Genomic DNA, 22,824 nt, shown 5'->3' with positions numbered 1-22,824 from the left:
GTTAATTACGACCCTTCAGGCATCTGGTATCAGATGAGTGAATTATTGGGCAGCGATAAGTGTTGAAAAGAGTCCTATTCCAGCTCTGAAATCACTCATTACTTAACAGTTACAAGCACCTAGAATGCATGAGGCACGGGCATGAGGAGGAACAGCACAGACACCACCTGGACCCTCACGGAGCTCCAGGCTAGCTCTGAACATGGCAGAACAGGATGACATAAAATGGGAGCCTAATTTTCTTCGGTGCCTTATGAAAATTAATTCTGTTTTATTTGCCCAGCAGTTGAATTTTACTCAGTTCTCTCTTCTTTTTTGCCTACTCAGCATGACTTCCTTTAGCAACAGCACCCTGATTTCACCTGGAGGCCCCCCATTGCTCTTACTTAGAGGCCTTGCAGGTGAAAGCGAACTGACTCACCTGGCCCCTAACCGCAGGAGAGGGCCTGGGACGGAGGCCCGGCCAGTCTGATCTCTGCATCTTCTTCATCATAACGATTGGTTCAGGCATGGCTGTAGGAGCCCCATGGAGCCTAAAGAAAACCTTTGTAGGATTCCCTGCACCCCATATCCCCTGTTACTGGGAAAAAAATAAGTTTCTTCCATTGGGTTTACAGGCTGCATAGAGCCTGCTTGAGAATGTGGCCAACACAGAGGAAAGCAGTAACAGAGATTTCTGGCATTGCTTAGGTGATTGTATTTAGGTCTATCCATGGATTTTCAATTATATCATTCAGTATATAGGTAAACAGAGAGAAGGAGGGAGGGAGGGAGGGAGAGAGAGAGAGAAGGAGAGATTCATAGATGTTAATTGTTTTGTATCAGCCAGTTTGAGTTGAGTTCCTTTCATTGGCAGCTGAAGGTCCTCATTCATTCAACTGTATTAAACTTTTAACCTCGCAAGAGTTCCTAATCAAAAGAAGATGATGAACTGGTTGCCTGTCCACTCCCTTTTCCCCGATTTGATATATATTTATGGAGTGACCAGTCAGCTGCCCACAAACCCAAACTGGTCTGGCCAACTGGGCTTTGTTCAGGGTGACAGTGAGGAGAGTGGTCTGTGGCCCCAGCCAGGGCTTCTGGCGGTCCTGTCTCATTACACTTGGCTGAAACAGCATCACAGCCCCCCTTTTAAAATTGGCATATTCCTTCAAAGCATTCAAGTTGGTTTTTTCCCCCCTGCTCCCTCTCTGAAGGAAGGAAGGACACAGGTTAAAATTCAAGCTAGACTACAAAGGTGGTGGAAGAATGACTCTGACGCGTCTCTCTAGCCTGTAGCTGTGAAGGACCAGTGTTTCCCTTCAAGCTTATTAAGAAAGCCAAAATGCAAGCCTTCCTGGCCTGGTGATGGCTCTGTGCTACCTAAGACACAAACGGATTTCTTTAATCCCCACTTTGAAATCCCAGTATCAACCATGCCGATGCAACACCCGAATGTGGTTGCTCTGAGAAAGGAAAGCAGTAAACAGCCAGGTTGCGGCACCAACAGAGAACGGGTCCTGGTCCTGCCTAAGCTTCGTGAATTCCCCACCAAGAACCCCATCTCAGGTAACAACCCCTGGGGGTGGCAGCCTCTGTGTTTTCACAAAATAGATCAACTACATGATGAACAGGGAACTGGGGAGACAGAAAGGTGTTTTGACAGCATCACACGTGTTCCTTCAGCATCGTGTTCTTGTCATTTTTGATTGCTCCTTCCTTACCCGCTAGTGTAAGGCATGGACCCTCCAGAAGGAAAACAGAGTTGTATTTTCACATCTACATTCCATCTATACCAGTCCTCTCTAGGAAAGGCAAGTGGCAGATTTCCCCCTTTCATCACACACCCCTCAACAATCATGCTCACATCCACAAATCTCTTGCCCTGTTATGTGCATGAGTATATAAACAACCCAAAGACGTATATAAATAAATCCACGTATTGTTTAGGGGGTATACAGCTCCATCAGTACACACATAGATGACAGATGGATAGATGATCAATCTCAAAATAATTGACACACGTATCTCCCAAACTCTGCTAAAATACAAGGCTTATTATAGTATAAGTCTTCACTCAATTACAAGTCGTAGAAGCTGCATTAGATTTAAAAATAGTTTTTGAAAAATATATATCCCAAATATTAACACTATCCTGGAATTAGGAAAACTGTAAATGGGATGATAAACTGAGGTACCAGCGGTGAGATAAGACCTTTTAGTCTGGGAGAGTGCTTTCTGAAGTCAGAGTTGAGTGTGGTCCAAAAGACCGCTAGGAAAAGCGACTGCTCCAACGACCAAACCAGCATGTGGAGACACTGAAATACTCAGATCTGAATAAGGACCAACCCTAAAGATTGAACATTTATGCAGATTAGCATCTTTCAGCAGGAGCCTTTGAAAAGGGGAGACGATATGTGGTATGTCGAGGAAGGGGCAGTCAGGCTCTCTGTTTCTGGGGAAGCCTCCCTGCTCTCCAAACCGCATGTTAAAGCAGCAGCGACCCAGCGAGAACAGACAGAAGACCCAACCTGAGTCGGAAGGAGAGCCTGGGCTTCTATTCAAGAGCTTCCCAGGAAACCAGGAAGGATGCTCTCATTAGGGAGCCTGCACATCATGAAGCTCAAAGCACCTCCCAGGAGACATCCAATCCGTGCTCAAGGGTGCCCTTCTGGAAGTGCAAACTTCAACCTCCCAGGATAAATCAGAGGGCAGGTATTGCTCAGGTATCACCTCTCTGCTTTCAGGATGAGGAAATGCAGTGTGAGACCTCTGGATGTTCTGCCTCTCCAAAGGGGTTGCTCCCTGCATCTGCCTCCCCCCACCTCCACCCGCGGCAGAAGCAGGTGAGCTGAGCTGGTCTCCTCCCAGTGTATCAACCAGAGAATTACCGGGTGGGAGAGCCCCTGGTGCTGGACCTGACACTTTTTTTTTTTTTTTTAATGTTTCAATGATTTTCTCTTCTAGTCCAGTGTTTTCAAAATTGGCAGGCCAGTTCAAATTTGGACCCAGCTGAAAGGTCGTCTTGGGGTCTCCATACAATTTGCAGTCTTTGGTAACTTACAGGATTTCTATTTCCAGTGATTATCTTTTGTTTCTAGCCACCTGAAATGAGTTTTGACTTACATTTGAGAACAGTGAAAACTTTAGTCAAAAGGCGCTCACTTTATACAAACCAAATCTGATTGCCTAAATCCTAGACCAGTCCCAAGGTGGGTGTGGAGAGCAGCCAGCCCCACAAGTTGACCAGTATCCCTGGGGAATTGTCACCACAGTAGATTGTTTTAAATAAAAAAAATTTTTTTAACAAAGTCCGTCAAGTGACATAAACTCAAGCTGATAAAAGTCTGTTGCACTCAGATCCAATCTCCGACGGCGACGGTGGGGGGGGGGGGGGGGGGAACGGCACCCTGTGTCTTCAGGCTGACCTCTGCCCTCAGCACATCCCGCTTCTGCCGTGGCTTCCCTGGCTGCCGCTACTGTCGCTGCTGCTACTTCCAAAGAGACGGCTCCAGCAGCTTCCTCACAAGCACAGTCAGCTCCTCTTCACATTTTAGTGTCCTGGACAGAGGTTTTATCCTGTGAACAGAGGAGGAAGGAATAAATTGGGAGGAGAGTAGGGAAAATCAGACACTCAGTCTATCTCCTTGGGGATGCTAGATCAGTCAATAATAGTAATAATAATGCTGTGTGCCTGATACTGAGGCGGGAAGCCCCATAAAAAGACTGGCAGGACCCCCAGGAAGGGCCACTACTCTCCTGCCAGCACCATCCGGTTCCCTAACCCAGAGGCTCTATCTCACTTTTTGCCTCTGAAATGGCTTACCTACCACTAAAATTCTATTGGTTCCCTGAGCTCACTCCTGATTGGTTCATTTCCCTAACTTCTGATTGGTCCATTTGTAGTACTTCATTTGCATGGAGCTCACTCCTGATTGGTTATTTCTCTCCCTCCTGATTGGTCCATTTCTACAAAGCTTGTTCCTAATTAGTCAACTTTTGTTATACTTCATTTGCATATGATGTTGCAAAGTGTAAACTAGCAGCCTATAAAAGCCTGTGTAAACTTACCGACGGGATTCAGAGCTTGGAGTGTTAACTCCTCTGGGCCCGCTGGAGTAATAAACCTGAGTTCTCCAACTCTCTGAGTGCTGTAACACTGAGCTATAACACTGAGCTGTAACACATTTTTTCTGCAACAATATAATTGTTCACATGCATTGACTCATGTATTCCTCACAAAAGCAATATGAGTTTGGTAGTTTTATTAGCTCTGTTTTATAGCTGGGGCAGTTAAGGCATAGAGAGATCAAGTGACTTCCCTGAGGTCACACAGCTAGTAAGTGGTGGAGTCAGGATTTAAATCCAGGGACCTGAGCTTGACTGAGCCCTCAACTACTAGGTGACACTGCCTATGTCTTGATGCGTGGCCTCCCATGTCCTCCCTGCCCTAGCTTCTTACTCCTTCACTCATTTCCATTAATTTCATCATCCTGAAACACTGCTCAAGAATCTTCAGCAGCATACAAGTGGCAAAAGAACAGAAAGCATCAAAAATAAAAGACTGATACTAAATAAAAGGACAGGAAAACCACTATTTGTTCAGTGTCCATTCAAAGGGTGTTACTTTTAAGCTCCTTCTGTGCCAGGAGCTGTACCAGGCCTTCTAATATCATCTTTAGCTGAAACTGAGATATTTACAAATGCATCCACAGTACAAGGTATGTGACATGGGCCATCCTATTGCACTATACAGAGTGCAAGGAGCTGGGGGCATTTGTCATCAGAGCAATCAGAGAAGAAGGCCTATGGAGGTCAGAGGTGCAGTGAGAGGACTTCCAGGTCATAGTGAGGGCTGGGCCCAAGCGATCTCAGCTGGTGGTGCAGGCACTTCCAGTGGAAGGGACACCAGGACAGCCTGTGTTACCTACTGGGGAATGGTGGGTGATGTAGGCTGGCTGGAGCCCTAGGTCCCATCACAGGGGACAGGACCAGCAGAGTTCAGCACACAGAAGAGTGAAAATTCAATTTTCCAATGGGCAGAACCAAAAGGTTTTGGCAGGGAGAGTAGTCAGTTGACACAGCATTCCCAGGAAGATGCATATGGTGCTAATATAAAGGGTGGGTCTGGAGACCAGGAATTCTGTTAGGAGTGACTTGTGATTGTAGCGAGATGAGGAAGAAAGGGCAGCACGGGGGTCAGGGCAATGGAGATGGAGAGAGAGAGAAGGTGAAATGCCATAAGTGGGAGATTTCCCAAGACTTGGGGACTGATTAGGTATGGGGGGAGGTGACACAGAGAAAGAAGAAAGTACCTCGTGAGCAGAAATGGGTGAGGCTAGCAAAGGAATTTTGGGTTTCAGTTGAATGTAAGTGAAGAAACAAAGTGAGCAGGAGCCTGGTTTTGGAAATGTGGAGTGCGAGGGACTGGTGGGCCTTCAGGTGCAGAGGTTAGGGGCCCATGGTCAGAGCCTGGCTGGTGCTAAGCTGTCAGGACTGGTCTGGAAGGCAATGGTGAGGACCAGGTGTAGGAGTCATTGGCAAAACGAGGTGCATCCTGGGAGTGGGGGCCAGAGGAGACTATCAAGGTCGGGATGCGGTGACTCTGCCCTAGGAGGCAGGGAGGATGGTGGGGGGCCCGGGCAGCCCAGCCAGATAGAGGCTAAAGGAGGAAGGTGGTCTCAAGGGCAGGTTGCCAGCGTCAGCTGCTTGACAGAGGTGAGGATGACAAGAACCAAGACACAACCGGTCCTTGGGGGTCGGGAGGGTATTTGTGAGCTTCAAAATCATTGATAAGAATGCGATCAGAAGGGGAAACATAGGAGGGAGACAGAGAGGACTCGGGAGGCGGGGAGCAGAGTTGAGAGGTTTAGGATGAGAGAGATCTGAGTATGTGCGTAGGCAGCAAGGGGTGAGCTAGTGAGGAGCTAGAAACACAGAAGCCTAACCAAATGGGAGGTTCGTAGTCTAACCCCTCGCTTCACATGCACACACATGCACCACAGATACCTGTGGAAAAGTCCAGAAAATGGTGGTTGGGGTGGGGGGAGCCAAACACAACCAGCCTCAGGCAGGGTGCAAAAGGATTCCCCAGTGACAATAACTGTGGGCCCCTTGGCTCATGGGCTCCCCGGGCACCCCATGCCTGTCCCAGGTCTTTCCTGCATCTGGCAGAGGCAGCACACACCACCAAAGAGACAACTTTCCAGCCCCTGATCGAATCCCCATCTTGGTCTTTGATCAGTAGAAACTACACATAAACTACAACAAGATGGATATGCTCAAAAGACTGTCAAGAGGAAGGGACAAGCATATCTAGCAGTTAAAAAAATACATCTTTGTGAAAAACAACTGCAGCTCAGCCCATCCAACCCAAATCCCAAATAGGACTGAAAATATGAACGCCAAGTTGTTTATGGTGATGACACTAAGGAGAGAGGTGGAGAGGGAGAGGGTAGAGATTCAAAATTCATTCTTAGAGATAAACAACAAAGATTTACTGTATAGCACAGGGAAATATATTCAATGTCTTATAATAAACTATAATGGAAAAGAAGGGGAAAAAAGCATATATATATATATATACACACGCACACACACATATGTATGTATAACACATATGCACACACACACATATATATGTATAACTGAATCACTTTGCTCTACACCTGAAACTAACACAATATTGTAAATCAATTACATGTCAATTTAAAAAAAGAAAAAAATTCATCCTCCATACTTCTGTTTGTTAGAACCTTTAAAATGAGAATGTATTCAATGCACTAGGAAATAAAAATTATTCTAGACAATTTAATCAGTAACTTTATACATAGGTCAGTTGGAAAATAATTCTAACACATTACTACTTAAGTCATTAATTTATTAATTGAAATTAACTAGGCAAAATAGGAGAAAGCCTATACTATGTCTGCCTGCTTGTATTTTAAAACAACAATCTGAACACCTTATCAAGCTTTGCCAATTCCTCAAGAAAAGTAAATAAACTGAAAAGCCCCACTGAATAACATATTTCCCTTTGAAAGGCCAAAAAGGAAAGTTTAGATATACAGTTTCTGGAAAAGACATATTTTTCAACCAAGTTTTTTTGCTGTTTATTTGGCACTTCAAACACATATCTATCTTTATCCTTGTATATTAACAAAATTAATATACTAAATACTCAATAATTTTCTCAAGAATTTTATAATAGTCTTCAATTAAAATCTCCTCGGAAGTGGATATGTGTGTGTTTTTAACACACACACACACATACACACACACACAACAGCTAGTAGAGTGTTCTGCACATAGTGAGGCTCTGATATGTGCAGTTAAATGAGAAATTAGATGCTGTTAAGTTCTTATAAAGAGGTAGCACCTGGCATTTAAGTAATAAAACAAACAAAAAAAAAGAACGGTTTTTGAGAATAAAAAATCCCATTTTTTTTAGTATTACTATATTAAAGAAAGTTTAGTGAACATTCAAGAGCAACATGTTTAAGACCTGAACACTATCAATTTGGATTATAAAAATACAACCAGGAAGAAGGGCTGGAAGGACGCACACATGCCAGCTGTATGCAACTTAAACCACGGTCCTAAACAACAGTTCTCAGATGACATATTGGAAAGCCACAGGTTCTGATTCTGGTCAGCCAATTTTGTACTTATAAATTACTTCACCAGGCTGCTTCAAGGATCTAGGTATTAACCACTGCAGAAACCAAACCAAACCAAACCAAAAAACAAAAAAATCAGCATGGTTGGGGCAAGGTGAGGGGGAGAGTCAGGGAGAGCTGGGCATGGGCCTCACAGAGGGTTTGGATTTTATATTCTGAGTGCACTGGGAAACCACAGGACAAGGGGGAGGGGAGGTATGGGGCACTGTGTCCTCTCCCCAAAAGACCTGTCCAATCCTAACCCCTAGTACCTGTGAATGTAATCTTATTTAGAAAGGGGATCTTTGCAGACATAATTAAGGATCTCAAGATGAGATCACTCTGGATTTAGGGTGGGTCCACACTAGGTGACTGGTGTCCCTGTAAGAGAAAGGAGAGGGAGTTGTCACACACACACACACACACACACACACACACACACACACAGGAAGACCATGTGAAGACAGAGGCAGAGGTTGGAGTGATAAGTCTACAAGCAGGAAACGCCAAGGACTGCTGACTTCGGCAAGGAAAGATTCTGAAGGTTGCCGGCAGCCACCAGGAGTTAGGGGACAGGCCTGGAACAGATTCTTTCTCAGAACCTCCAGAGGAAACCAACCCTACCAGCACCTTGATTTTGGAGTTCTGGCCTCCAGCGCTGAGAAAATACATTTCTATTGTTTTAAGCTGCCAGTTTGCAATAGGGGAGTAATTTTAGCAATGAGAAAACACACATGGACACTTCTGGTTTCTGTACAGAGTGGACTGTGTAGGCAGAAAAAATGGAAGCAAGTATCCAGATAAGAGGCTTGTGTAGCTGGAAGCTTATGGTGGCTTGAGTGAATGAATGAATGAATGAATGAACTGACAAAAAGGGAACAGGAAAACACTGGAGAGTGACTTTGTGGATGAGATTGTCAGGGAGTGCAGTAGAAAAGGGGCACATGGAGCTTTTGTTGTGGAACTTCTAGTCTCAGCAGGGCTGGTTCTGCTTCTAAAGCATACGTAGGGGAGTTCAAGGTGGGCTTCCTGGGGGTGGCTGGAGGAGCCGGCTGAAGGACAAATAATTGTGAGCCCAGCAGGAGGGCAGGGACTGAATCACACCCCCTCTCCTGAGAACTAGGTGTCCAACACCTGTGCGTGGATGGATAAAACATAAAGCCTCCTTTAAAGGCCCAACTCGCATACCACCTTCACCCTGAAGTTCTCCAACAAAAAGGGAGCGGGTAGACAAGCCGGGCCACCTACCTCTGTCTCGGGGACCTCACTGCTGGTGTGTGGCTGGGCATGGCTGGTGCCGGCGTCACAGCCGGACTCGGGAAGGGTCCCCTCGTCTTGCTCTTCCTTGTCTTTCCCCTGTTCGGGGCTGTGGCCACCCTCCACTCCTCTGGGAGGACTTTGGGGGGTCTCCTCTCCCACAGCTGCCTCCTCCGGCCCCTTTGTGTCTTGGCTCCTTTGTCCGGGTTCATCCTCTTTGCTGGCCGCCCTCTCCTGCACCTCCGTAGGCCCCTCCGTCTGCTCTCCTGCCGGTTTCTCCTCCGTGGGGCTCCCACACCCGTTCTCTGCCTCTGGGCCGGAGGCCAGGGCTGGACGCTGGCCGGCCCCCTCTTCGGAGCTGCCCATGGCCTCCTCACGCTGCGGGCCTTCCTCCGTGGCTGTGCCCATCTCCTCCTGCTTCTCTGTCCTGTTGGAAGTCCTCCTCAGAGGAGGGGACCCTGGGGCCTGGCTCTTGGGTGGGAACACCTCACCCCCATTCTCTTCCTTGGCACCATTCTCCTGGGAGAACTCCACGGCCCTGAAGTCCCCCAGGTCCCCGCAGTCCGACTGGGACCTTCGGAATCGCCTGGAGGGAGGGCGCCTTTTGATCGAGCCCCTTGTCCGCACCTGAAAGAAAGCGTTAAGGACAATGACCCACAGCCTGTGAGAAAGGCCAAGGGGAGGATGATGTGTTCCTTCAGCGCCGGCCTCATGCACGGCCTCACAAGCCCCTCCGAGGATCAGGTTCTAGGGGGATGTACCACTGCTGGCTACTTACCAGAGGTGGAGCCCTGTGGGATTGTGGTTTTACATGGTAACCTGCAGATTTTTTTGTGAAGATGAAAATGCTTTGTATCCAGTAAAAAAGATAACCTATGATTTTATTGGCCTGTAAAACATCAGTCAGTTTGGTGTCTAACTTGGCAATTGTACTCTAACATTTGTTCTTTTGAATTGCCTATAAATAATCGGTTCTTCGAATGTTCTCTGAATGAGCTTTACCTCCTTACAGGTTTCTCATAAATTAACAAGCTAAATAAAATCTCTTTTTGGATAAAAGTCATGTTTTGACATTTTGACAATTCTACTTTGACAAAGATGAACCTAACAGAGGAGAAGGTGAGGGGCCTGCGGGTGGCCTGACCCAGAACAGGGACCTTGTGGGTGTGGAGCTGGACGGCTGGTGACCAGCTTTCTCTCTTTCCCCAGCTCGTCCTCCCTGCCCCTCACAAAGCTGGCTAACTCTGGGAGGCCTGCGCAGCCAGGGTCCTTTGCTTTCCCTTAGCAGAAGCCACACTAAGCAGCAGCCAGCACAGCTGCCTGAAAATCGTTTCCTCTCTGGGAAGGGTGCGGATCTCAGAAGCAGGTCTCACCTCAGTCCACCTGACTTTGTCAAAAGTTCGACGGACATGTTTGTACCAGATGCCCCGCTTAAGTGACGTGGCCTTTAAAAATGTATATGCAAATCAAATCTTATTTTCATAAATCTTATTTTCTCGCTGATTTACATTTTGGTATTGGTCAGTCCTAGTTCTGTCTCAGAGGTTTGGAATAAACAGTTCATTTTAAGAGGGTTTCCTGCGGGGTGGGTATAGCTCAGCAGTAGAGCACATGCTTGGCATGTACAGGTCCTGGGTTCAATCCCCAGTACCTCCGTTAAAAAATAAATAAACCTAATGACCTTCCCCCCAAAACAAAAAATATTTTTTAAAAAGGGGTTCAGGCCAGACTAGCCAGGCCTCAGCCCTCATGGCCAGCAGGGTTCAGAAATAACCTGCCTGCTCCCTTGCTGCTGTCACAAGCCTAAAGTTCCCCAGTAATATGACCAGGTGGCAGTGCCTCCCTCCCTGCCCCTACTCCCTACTGACATCCTGACATCCTGTGAGAAGACAAGCCTCTCCCCTGGGTTCCTCCTGGGTTCCTCTCTGCCACCACCAGAGGGTCTCTCCATCGCCCTGAGCTGGAGGAGCGCCACGATGTCCCCAGCCAGCAGGCCCGAGGCCTCCCCATCACCTCCTTGCTGCCAGCACTTTGTTTCCTTGGGCGCTACCTGTTTCAACAAACTCATTTGATCTTTTTTTCCTAGATGGACTTTCTGGAAAGAGCCCAGAATATCCCTCTCTCTCCATCCCTCATTCTAAAGTCACATCCATTTACCATTTCTTGGCATCAGATCCCTGTAACTCTTGGCCCCTGCTTGGCTCTGGTCCAGCTTGCCGGATACCTGCTTGGAGTGAACTGGACTGTGTGTGCCTCTGATTCTTACATCCTCCTACTAGGGCAGGGATCTGAGGACAGCACACACAAAGTATCGGGCACAACGCATCTACAGAAACAGGCCGTGCCATATATCTTTTTGCAAAGGAACAGTTTGGATGTTCTTTAATTGGGGCAAGATGCAGTAAGAACGACCTGACCCCATACTGGGACACAGGAGTATTCCTATTACACCAGGACATGGTATTTTAAAGACCTAGTGACCCTGCCCTCCCTTCTGATGAGTCACTGATCAGGTCTTTAGCTTTTGTTTTTGGCTTTTGACATAACTCTCTGTGCAGCTGGGGTCAGTCCTGAATTCCCACCCTTCTCTCCACAGAGGACAGAGCACTCCATCCCTCACGCCTGCCTTCCAGGTGAGGGGTGCTGTTACAGGGAGAGGAGCTGAGAGAGGCAGGCTAGACAGAGGGAGATCTTAGTTCAGGGATCATTTGCCAGGAAGAAGAGAAATAAATGTCCCTTGTTAAAACCCAGCTCTGACCACAGCTCAAATGCGGTCTCCTTCCTCCAGGACAACAGCAGGGTAGAGGTCATTCAGGATCTCCCAGTGCCCACATTCTCGCAGACACACCACAGTGCTTTGTGTGCAGACATTACCTTATTGTAACAGGGCAGGTGACTGCCTTCAGGAGGCTGGTCAAAGCTGACGGGCACCTCCTCTGGCTCGCTGGCCCGAGACCGCACGCCAGGGCTGCTGGGGGTAGAGGGCGGGCTGTGAAACGGCGACACCATGGCCTTGAGTCCGGGACTCTTGGGTGAGGCCCCAGGTAGCAGGGCTGCTGGATCAAAGGCTAAATTGGCCTGTCGGGAAAACACAAGAAATGACAGGGAGGGGCGGTTCCCTGGCCTCAGAACTGACTGGTTGGGCCTAGGTAACACGAGGCTCTTCATGTTACTTCCTAACCAGTTATCCATTGTCACATCATGTCCTGCCCCTCCTGGAATCACCACCTCCACGGTCTATCTCCTGCTACCTGGCTTACCCCAGGCTGCATCCCAGAATACCCAGGAAGCACTGATTTGATCCAACAAAAATGCACTAGAACTGCCCCACTTTATAGACAAAGAAGCCAAAATAGCAAGTGCCAGCACCTGCAGGCACCTGGATCTCACGGCAGGTCAGCACCTTTTACCATCTTTCTTGTCAGCGTCAATCGTAGTTACCGCTCACGGGGTGCCTGCTCCTTGCCAGGCATGTACAGTTTTCCCCTCTACAACCACCAGCCACCCCACATGTTTGGTTTTGTCCTCCTGCCATAAATTAGGAACGTGCCTCAGGAATCTGCCCTGGGATTCAAGCCAGGCCTGTGTGTTCCTCAGCCTGCAAGGACAGGGTGTCTCTCGGTGGACACAGCAGGCCACCGAGCCCTTCCAGAGGGGAGCCAGCCGAGCAGACACCAGTGTGAACTCCAACCGGGGGCATCTCAGTGCAGGTGAAACAAGATTAAAATGAACCCTAAGAACAACAAAGGGGAGAGGTTACTCAAAGGTAACCTGAGGCCTGAGGGAGTCATGAGTTTGGTGGGGAAGGAGGCCCGATCCATTCTACTGCCTCGGAGACGGTGGTGGGGCAGGTGTCTATGGAGGGACTGAACGTGAGCGCCCCAGGTCCTCTCCAGCGCCACCTAGGGGCCAGTGCACCTCCTGCTCCGCCCTCTGCATTTCCAAATCATCGCACAGTTGTCCTCCAGACCAGCAAAGCCAGTGGCAAGGCCTCACAGGGAAGGGACCAGGCTCGAGGGGCAGGTGATGCTCTCCACGCAGACACACTTGACTCCAAATATCAGCTTTCACTGAATAGCTGCGTGACCTTCAGTGAGTCCAGTAACCTTTCTGAGTCTCGCATTCTTTGTTTGTCCAATCTACTGAGCCTGATCTCCAGAATCTTTTTCGATCCACCCCATTACTCTCTCCTGCCACTACCTGGCTCACACCCTTCCCCTCCAGACTCCCCTCAGTGCCACCCTTCCACCAGCTAAGACTATCATCCCAGAGAACTCCTACATGGACTCTGGGACTTGCAGAGTACAGAACGTTACACATGTTAAGAAGATACTAGTATTTCTATTGTGAACTTAAGAACAAACTTATGGACAATATTGCATCATGGTAAACTTAAAAATATAAAAGTTAAATGGCAACACTGTGGGCCCAACCAAGCCATGTCTAAAAGCAGCACATGGCAGGTACCAAGGGGCAGAGGCTGTGGGAGCTGATGCACTGCGACGGCTCAGAGGGCTTCATGGCAGAGGAGACGTTAACTGAGCATTAAAGGAGGTCTTTCTCCCTTCTCATTGTCAAGCTGGGAAATTCCTTCGGTAAGGCTGCTTGCAAATAACATGGGTCTAGCTAGCCAATGGAAAACTTGAACTTTGAATTATGGACAGTAGTGAAGAAAAATCATAGTTCCTAACTCATCCAATAAAATATTTAGAAGAACAATCCAGCTTCTGGTGCATTTCTTAGTTCTTTGCCCACATGTTTCCAACAAAGCAAGGCTCCTATGGGATTTGGCCAAATATACATTATCCCTGACACCCTTCATGAGATTAAACCGTTAGAGATCAAAACCTCATTCTCAGGTTGTTGTGCTTCCCAAAGAGGCTCATTAATGGCTGGAAAGGGGAGTAAGGCCAAGACTGCAGGATACACAGAATTTGGGAACTAATTTCCTGCACCTGGATGAGGGCGGGGCTGGCTGCAGGCAGGTGGAGGTGGCTGTCCTGGGCTACACCTCTTAGATGGCTGTTAGGAGGGAATGTCAAGTTCTGGGGTCCTGTCTGAGAAATCCCTGTTATGTGCATGGGAGCCCTGCAGCCTCCTACAGTGACGGACAGCCCCCCTCCCTCCCTGCAGCGGGGGTGGAATCAGGGCTTCTCAGAATGAATTAAACTTCAGGGGAGATGCCTCCCCACCCTCCACAGGGCAGGCTCATGACCCAAAACTAGGGATGCTTTCCTTTACCCCAAATCAGGCTGGGAGCCAAATCCTGGGCTCTCCTGTAGCTGGGAACTACAGAGACTGTGGCTACTTGTCTCCACACATCCCTGATAATGGCTTCAGAACAAGGCTGGTGTGCCAATTTTGTTAGTTGGGCCCAGATGGGAGGATCAAGGGCATGAGAGCCTTGCTGTTCTGGGTGGCTGCACAGAGACTGTGGTGAAAGCCAGAGCATCTTCTACAGGCCCCACCCAGACATGTCACGCCTGCCCCTCTTCTGCACTCAGCTCATGCTGTTCCCACAACAGGTGCGCTTTCCTCTCTCCTTTCCAGCCATCATCCCTAAAGACCAACTCAGGGTATGCGTTAATTACTCCTGCCCACTCACTCTCTTCTTGCTCAAAAATTCTAGAGCAGTGGTTCTCACCTGGAGTGGGGTAGGGGATTTTGCCCCCAGGAGACATGTGGCAACATGTAGGGACATTTTTCTTTGTTACAATTTGTTGACGAGTTCTGCTGGCACCTCGTGGATTGGGACCAGGGATGCTGTTAAACATCTTGCAAATGTACGAGGCAGCCCCCTGCAACAAAACTACCCTGCACAAATGATGCCAAAGTTAAAAAGCCCTGGTCTAGAGCAGTAGAAGTCGGGTACTTACACACAATTTAGATCTCCGGTGTTTGCTTCACTCTCCTATACAGCTTTTATTGGATCATGTGTGAAAATTGTGTCTCCCCAACAAGACTGTGAGATCAAGTGCAGTGTCATGTGCAAGCTGGTTACCAGAGGTCAGGAATCCAGGTGACATTTGGGACTACTCTTGAGCCCCAAAGGCATGCAAATGTTGGATAAGAGGTGGGGAAGGATAAGAGGTGGCAAGAGCTAACTGTTCTGAACTTACCTGAAGCTTCTCGATCAGAGGCGAGCTCTTCACCTTGATTTTAGGAGGGTGGTTTGCATTGGGCAGTGACTTCTATAAAAGCAAATGGACCAAAACAACCAGATAAATAAGGTGAAGGGAGGTGGGGTTCTGGCTGGAGACCAAAAGCCACCGTTGGAATAAGAGGAGAAGAAAAAGTTGGTTTCACCACTTGAGCTTCAAAGCCCACTTCCCCCATCGGGTCCCGGGCGGGGCAGGCTCCCCCCCCCGCCCCCGCCCTCATCTTACTACTGACAAGACCACCTGAATGTATGAATTAGAGAAGGCAGGACAGACGTCTGCAACATAGGCGGTCTGTTCTAGGAAGAACGCCTTCGTGGTCATTATGAGGGAACAGGCTATGTCGCAGGGGGACAAGATTTTCACCTCCTGACCTTCAGCAATGTAAGCCAATATTTGGAAGGAATTTCAAAGAGGACCATTCTGCTTGTCACAAACAAAACAAGAAACCACAGAGCCAGACTGAAACCTGTCAGGGGTATTACTGAAATTCTTCCCTTGAACTAATAATATTTTGGAAAACCCCACCAAGAGTGTTGTTTATAAATTATCATTTTCTAAAACATCAGCTATCCATTTTGATTAAGCAGACATTTATTATCTACTAGATTCCAGGCATTGTGTTGGTTACATAAAAATGAATATGATTTAGTCCCTGCCCTCTAGAGTAGTCAATGCCTGATTTTATATATACACTTTATGTATATATAAAATCTCCATATAGGTGCTCTGTTAGTTGGAGATTTTTTTTGGTGGGGGGGTGATTAGGTTTATTTATTTATTTTTGGAGGAGGTACTGGGGATTGAACCCAGGACCTTGTGCACCTAAGTATGCGCTCTATGGCTTAAGTTATACCCTCCCAGCACTGGAGATATTTTTTTGTGATGAATGCATGTCAGGAATCTTGTCTGTCTTTGGATTTTATATTATCTAAAAAGACTGTCTGCTTTTTGTTTTGTGTAAAATCTCTAAAACTTGATTCTAGTTCCACAGGTATATTGATCCTCACTCAACATGTAGGGATGATGACAGTGATGATGATGATGATAATGAAGAAGAAACAGAAGATGTGTCTGCTGGACAGAGACCAGAGCAGAAAAAGAATTTTCCTTTAGTTTGGGGACCCTCACTCCTAATTTACTTGAATCATAAGAATAACCCCAATTTCTTACAACTATTCTGAGATATTTATTGTGTGAGATGATTGGATTTTAGTGATGGAAGGAGAGAGACTCACTCAACCAAACTCCTTGTAACCTTTTTAAGGTCCAACATTGCGGGAGAGGTGCTGGAGTGGGGCAGTCACTGGCTAGGATGCAGGAACCTCCCTCCCCAGCCCCCTCTCACTCTGGCTTTGCAAGGAGCCAGATGGATGCCCTGGCCTCAGGCTCCTCATCCAAGACCCAGGCTGGCGGGTTGGAATAACTGATTCTAAGGACAACTCCAGCTCTCCAGTGCCTCTGAATCCACGAGTCTACAACGTGAGACATAGTCCCAGAGCACTCAGTCTTTCAGAGAGCTTTGTGTCCACGGTGGCTACAAACAGCTTCCAGCCCAAACTCGGCTGTCCTTGATTTCCGGGCTTTACAGTGGAAGTTCACAGGAGCCAGTGTTCCTGAAGACACCTGTTTTGGAACCTGCAGCAACAGATGTGCTGACAAAACTCACTTTACATAATACTTTATAAACTCTTCTCTTCGGCAACTGACTACTATCTTCTGAAAAGAGGGAAAATTAAAAAAAAACACAGTCCCTTCCCCATAGGACAGTGCTGGGAACTTAGCTTGTTCTCCCCAAAATCCTTGTTGATTTGAATTGAACTGCAAAGCAGGAAGAATCCAAAATAGCCACCAATGCAAGAAATGCAGTTCCTGAGAAAGGCAGTAGGTGGCAGTATTTCCATTACTGTTTAAGAAACAGCTCCAGGCAAGTGGCTCGGGCTAATAGTGTTGGTGCAGAAAAGCCAGGCTTGCATCTCTCTAAATGTATGTATATGTGCCCATACACAACATTCTATCAAGTTTAGAAATTACAGACTATATTTTTCAGATGGAAGTGTTTTTCACTTCTCTGGGCAGGTGAGGTAGGGTCAGGGGCCACAGTAAACACACTTTTGAGGTGGGAGGTTACAGCACAGTGGTAGAGCACATGCTTAGTGTGCAGGAGGTCCTGGGTTCAATTCCCAGTATCTCCTCTAAAAATAAAGAAACAAATAAACCTAATTACCTCCCCCCTCAAAAAAAAAAAACCTAAATAAAGTCACTTTTCAAAAAATAAAAAGAAATAAAATAAATTTAAAACAATTTTTTAAAAAACACACTTTTGGGTGGGTCCTCCAGAGAGGGGTAACTCCAGGACACCCAGTCTGCAGGAGCTGGCCCCACCATCTCAGGCCCTGCAGGCATAGGGAGGGGGCAGGGATGAAGAAGGGATGGGAAGGCCCTTTCCAGCACTGCGCATCAAGAACCGAGGAGCAGCATGAGTGGGGCCCTCCCTGCAGGTCCCCAGGGCTCCCGGCATTAAGGCTCCTGCAGGCTGTGCTATGGGAGCATAGAGGTGTGGGCACAGCCTCCGTCTAACCCGGACAGACAGGGCTGGCTGTTCGTTTTATTTTTATGTGGATTTCAAGGTGATGAAGTCATTGATCTCTGGAAGCAATGCCCTTCCTGTGTGCAAGCAGCTTGTCACTCCACGCAGGAATTACCCTCTCAATCCCACGCTCCCACCCATCCAGCCCTTGGTTATATATGCCACTTAGCTGCTGGTGTACCCTCTGGGATGAGACCTGTAAATGCATTTCTCCCAAAGCTGCTGAACTAACCTATCCAGCCCTATCCAGCCCCATCTGCTTAGTGTTCTTGTTCCTTTTACAAAAAAGGAAATAAGCTCAGTGCAGTGCAGTGACGTCTACGGGGCCAAGTTCAGGTCATGGAGGCAGCCTCACAGTAGGCTCCTAATGGCCACGGCCTTCGCCTGTTGCCTAACACAGACTCCAAGCCCAGAGAGTTGAAGGTCACAGGAGAAGTTGACACTCAGTAAAGAGAAATTGTTGGTATGTATTTGGTCAGGACATTGGCTGGTGACCCCAAGAAGCCACAGAATCATGTCAGCACTTGAGGAGGCCCCAACAAAAGCTTCGTGGTTTTTTGTTGTTGTTGGGTTTTGGGGTTTTTTTTTGGGGGGAGGGGTAATTAGGTTTATTTATTTTTTTAATGGGGGTACTGGCGACTGAACCCAGGACCTTATGCATGCTAAGAATGCACTCTACCACTGAGCTGTAACCTACCCCCCCAAAACTTAGTGATTTTTAAACTGTGTTTCTTGGGGGTTCTCATCTCAGAAGACCCCGATCCATACGGGTGGTGGAGTATTCTCAGAGCAAGTGGGGCGTTAGACTCCAACCCCACTGTGCCCCACATCCCACTCAAGCAGTTCTGAGCTTCATCTGATGGGTTTCTGCTTATACATCTTGAGTTGACAAAAAGGTTTGAAAAATCACTGATCCACTGCAAATGGCTCACTTCATAGGTGAGGAAATGTAGGCCCCAAGAGGCTCGCCCAAGTTCACATGTCTATCTGGTGTCTGTCATCAGGACACCAGTCTCCGAAAAGGAAGAGAGAAAGACGTGGTCACAATGGGATGTAGGAACCGGACTGCCTTGCTCTATTTTGGGGCTGGCCTCCCAGGCTGGACGAGGGAACATGCAAATTCATTTCTGGCCGGGACCATGATGACCACAGTGAAGGTTCATGGATGGCTGGGAGGGCATGGACAAGACACTCTTACAGCTACAATTAGATAAATAAGAGTAGGTGAATATGCAGGCTGGGACTCCATTGCTGGCTATGATCTGTGATACCAGACCCTTTATTATGTTTGTAACACTGGCTATTTATATCTGAGGGCAATGAGGTCTCCTGTGTGCTCTGGTTTTCTTCCAGTGATCCAGAACAATAGTCAGCCTTTATCAGATCGCGCAGAACCTCACGACTCCCTCACACTGCAATTCTGCCTTACGTGAGTGCAGCCCCTCTTTCCGGAGCCTTCTACACATAGAAGATTCTGTCTACGCGTGGAAGATCATCTAAGTCAGACCTGACAGTAAAATGTGACTTTCATAACTCCTGAATCCGGTGTGGCAATACTGTGTGGTCCATTCTCTTTGCTGAAATGCTGAGGCTTGAAAAAGAGTGCTCCTGCCCTTGAACAGGAGGCTCAGTAAGAGAAAGCAGAAGGAGCCTTGTTTTCAAATGATAGGGTTCAGGAAGCATTAAGAAGAGGAGACTCATCCCTGAATCTGAAATGTTGAAGTTCCCCGTGCAGGTTTCGAAGTCTACAAGTGTGACTGTGGTGCCTCTTCCTCTAAGGAGGAAGAAAACCCATCACCAGCATCCTCTGAGCCCCCGGCAGCAGTGGCACTTACCTCCTCACCATTCTGGCCCAGCTCTACCTTGGGGGGGAACAGAGAGAGGGAGCAGGGCGGTTTCCTTCTTGTTGGTTTACTGGCTGGTGTCTAGAGGGAGGGCAACAGACGGACACATAGAGAGAAAAAGAGAGAGAGCTAATCAGGCAACAAGGAGGAAGAGGAAGGAGGTGGAAACTGGTTTTAGGAATGTTTAGGGATGTCTGAAGGAGAAAAGAATGGAGGGAGCCACTGCATGTCTTTGTGACCATCCATTAACCCGAACCATAAATTCATTCCAGTGAACTGTTGGCCCGTTTTGACTTTCAACTTCTCCTCTCCTGGTCCTTTCCTGCTGGAGCATCCGCTTCTACTTGAGGTGCATCAGCCTGAAGCAACATCTCAAAATGACACCACATCCAGCTGCTAAGTACTGCTAGCACCTTAGATCAGGGTCTCTCCTTCACCCTTTATGACATTCCTATAATGTCTAGAAATTATGGGCCGATTTTTCAGATGAGAAAACAAAAATGCAAAATAACACACCTAAGAAAGCATGACAACCATATTCTCGTCTGCCCCAAGGGGCCACGAGAACCCTCCTTCTACACCGGGGCGTGAGTTGGGGGTGGAGAGCTCTTCCTCACTTCACTTCTAAAGAGCTCCTCACACTGTAGGACTAGAGAAAACCTAGCTCAGATCTCTCCAATGCTACCTTCGACTCTGCCCTCTCTAGCAGGTTCTTTCTAGAATCCACTGGTCACTGGCTCCCTTTCCATCCTGATCCCTGGCTACCTATATCTGACTGTGCTTCCCTTGAAGTCCTCTCTTTCTTCCCAAGGCTCCATTTGGAATCTGTCCTTGCTCTGGGTTCCTAGGTTCCGGCAGGAGCCTGGTGCGGGGGCTTCTTTATTCTGCATGAGCCCAGGTCTGGTACAGCTGTGCAAGATCTAAGTCTCCATCAGTGGATCCAGAAGGAGATGAATTCAGACTCTCTCCGACGGGCAGGACTTTAGCTCGCGGCCGGCCCTGGGTCTGCTCCCTCCACGCCAGAGTGTAAGCCTCACTCTGCTGGGGAAAGATCCCGCCCAGGCCCAGCGGCATGGTGACATTCTTCACATTCAGGGAGACCCCTCTCCGCTTCTCTTCCTAATTTGGTAATTACCAAGCCTCCTCCCGCCCTCTCCTCTGGGCCTGACCCAGACTTCCCCTTCCTCCAGCCCCCTCCCAGGAGAGGGGCTCTGAAGCCGCCTGACTCACCTCCTTTGCAGCAGCTGCCTGCTCCCTAAACCGCCCGGCCAGCTGGGCTACCGACGGGGGCGCCGAGTCGTCCACTTTGGCGTTAGTTTCTGCCGGCCTTTCCTGGCAAACCAAGGACAAGCAAAAGTTAACCAGCAAGTATGTACTTGGCACCGCAGAGAGTTGGCACTGGGTGCCACACAAGGTGCTGAGTATAAGGCCACGATGTGTTATGTGTGTCACTGTGCCAGGACAGTGAGGTCTTTAACAGCATTTTGCAATTGGCTCCTGCATTCAAAGATTTTTTAAAAGACCTGTTCAGTCAACTGCATTTAGTGAATATTTACAATGTCCTCAGCCCTGGGTGTGGCTCTGGGGACCTGGAGAGAAAGACAACTTGGTGCTGTCCTGAGAGGTGGGAAGGTGCCCGGAGATCTGGGAGGCAGGATAAGGCCGGCTTCCCCCCAAATTCCACAAAGACCCGGCCTGAGGAGGGGTATATCAGTGACAGCATCTTCCCTCGGTCAGCCGAGGCTTAGGAAACTGGGGGCTGGCAACATGCACTGGAGAGAGACGCCTGTAACTACATATAATAGGATGAGCAAATGCCGTCTATTGAACTTGGACAATATTTTTGTGTCTTGTCTCCCCTGCTTAATTGAGTGCCTTGGACATAGAAATGTTCCGAAAATATTTGTTGAATTAACAGATAAATAACATGAGAGGTGGGAAGCATGGCGGACGGGAACCAGAGTGTCTGGATTTGACCACTCGTACTAGTTCAGTGACCTGAGGCAAATGACTTTACCTTTCTGTACCTTGACAGGGATAATGTTAGCACATCACTCACAAGGCTGTTCTGCGAATTATATGATTTACTGTATAGCTAGAGGGCAGGGACAAGGCCCCGGGACATAAGAATTTCAGAAGGGCTGTTATGACTATGGGCAACAGGGTCCTTCCAAGAACTCTTGTGATGATTTCAGTTAGATATTTGCATATCTCATTACATTCTCACAGTGTCTGCACTGAGAGACTCACTTCTTTTACTGTTCTGTTCCTTTCTGCTGGGAGTTTTCTCCAAGCCGGTTACCATGCCCCTGCTCTGCCACCAGGGCAGTCATCAGTTTCCTGCAGCCTCTCCTCCCTTAAGGTGCCTCCAGGCTCCCTGAAGAGGCCACGATACATCTGGACACCGCTCACTCCTACTTGTCACCCACACACACACATGGTGAGTCAGCGAGTGCTGGAAGCAGCCACCTCTCTTCTGCCTTGTTACACGCAGCCCACAGAACCACCCGGTTTTAATAATTTTATCAAATGTCCAGTCCCAGAGATGCTAGGCTTTAGTTTTTGGTGACCGTGATGATGGCATTTTTTATGCAGACTGCAAACTCCCTCTCCACGCTTCCCTGCTCGTGTCTAGCCTGAAACTGGGAGGATCTGGGTAGTACATGTGCCTGAGAAAGTTCATCTCTGTCTTTCCATGGGGCTCATGGCCTTCCAAGACCAGGCATGCTCCTCTCCAACTGCAAGCTTGCATCCCTGTGCACCACACACCAGCACAGACACACAGACACACGCACACACACACACACACACACACACACACATACACTTCCTAAGCCCTCCTTTTTGTGCTAAAATTGTTTCCAAGCTTTGTTATTTGGGTGTTCCCTCCAAAGTAAATGTCACTGGTTATACCAGATGCTGCCCGCTTGGAGCAGAGGAGGGGCAGACGCCTGACCGCCCGCTGAACTCCAGCGCCCTCCGGCGGTGAAGCTGAGTAGGTGGGGGCAAAGCTTTGTGAGGAGGGCTTTGCTTAGAGATAGGAAAGAACTACTGGGATCTGTGAACAGGCTGTTCTAGAGAAAAAGACGGGTCCCTCTTTACTATTTCCCGCTGTTATTCAAGTTTATCCCCAGTGCATCCTAAACATCAAATGCTGACTTCACACCAAGATGTAGAAGGATTCACTTCTTTTCAAGATGCCAGAGTTCCCCATAAAGCTGGGGGAAAGCAGGGGAGCGGTGCCCACCCTGACCATGCCCCGCACTTGCCGCACTGGGCCTTGTCGGAGGTGAACATCTTGTCCTCTCGGAACAACGGAGACGCTCCAGGGACAGTGT

The 22,824-nt window shown here is 48.1% G+C and overlaps 1 protein-coding gene across 2 annotated transcripts in view; it reads right to left on the bottom strand.

Annotated features, from left to right (window-relative positions):
* Positions 1 to 1,905: 1,905 nt before the first annotated feature.
* The window catches only part of RCSD1 (RCSD domain containing 1), a 58,680-nt gene continuing 37,761 nt past the window's right edge, over positions 1,906 to 22,824 (bottom strand). The window contains exons 2-7 of one of the 2 annotated variants that reach the window (XM_031436788.2): positions 20,717 to 20,818; positions 19,478 to 19,567; positions 15,014 to 15,085; positions 11,769 to 11,972; positions 8,886 to 9,521; positions 1,906 to 3,558 (exon numbers count right to left, since the gene is read on the bottom strand). In XM_031436788.2, the coding sequence (XP_031292648.2) occupies positions 3,526 to 3,558; positions 8,886 to 9,521; positions 11,769 to 11,972; positions 15,014 to 15,085; positions 19,478 to 19,567; positions 20,717 to 20,818 (1,137 nt within the window). In that variant the 3' untranslated portion in view covers positions 1,906 to 3,525. The remainder of the gene's footprint in view (positions 3,559 to 8,885; positions 9,522 to 11,768; positions 11,973 to 15,013; positions 15,086 to 19,477; positions 19,568 to 20,716; positions 20,819 to 22,824) is intronic. The other variant, XM_064477958.1, reaches the window with a different exon arrangement.

This window comes from Camelus dromedarius, chromosome 23 (genome assembly GCF_036321535.1).
Source record: "Camelus dromedarius isolate mCamDro1 chromosome 23, mCamDro1.pat, whole genome shotgun sequence".
NCBI classification, from domain to species: domain Eukaryota; kingdom Metazoa; phylum Chordata; class Mammalia; order Artiodactyla; family Camelidae; genus Camelus; species Camelus dromedarius.
The sequence above is the reverse complement of the archived record's forward strand: the minus strand, read 5'-3'. Positions and strand labels throughout refer to the sequence as shown.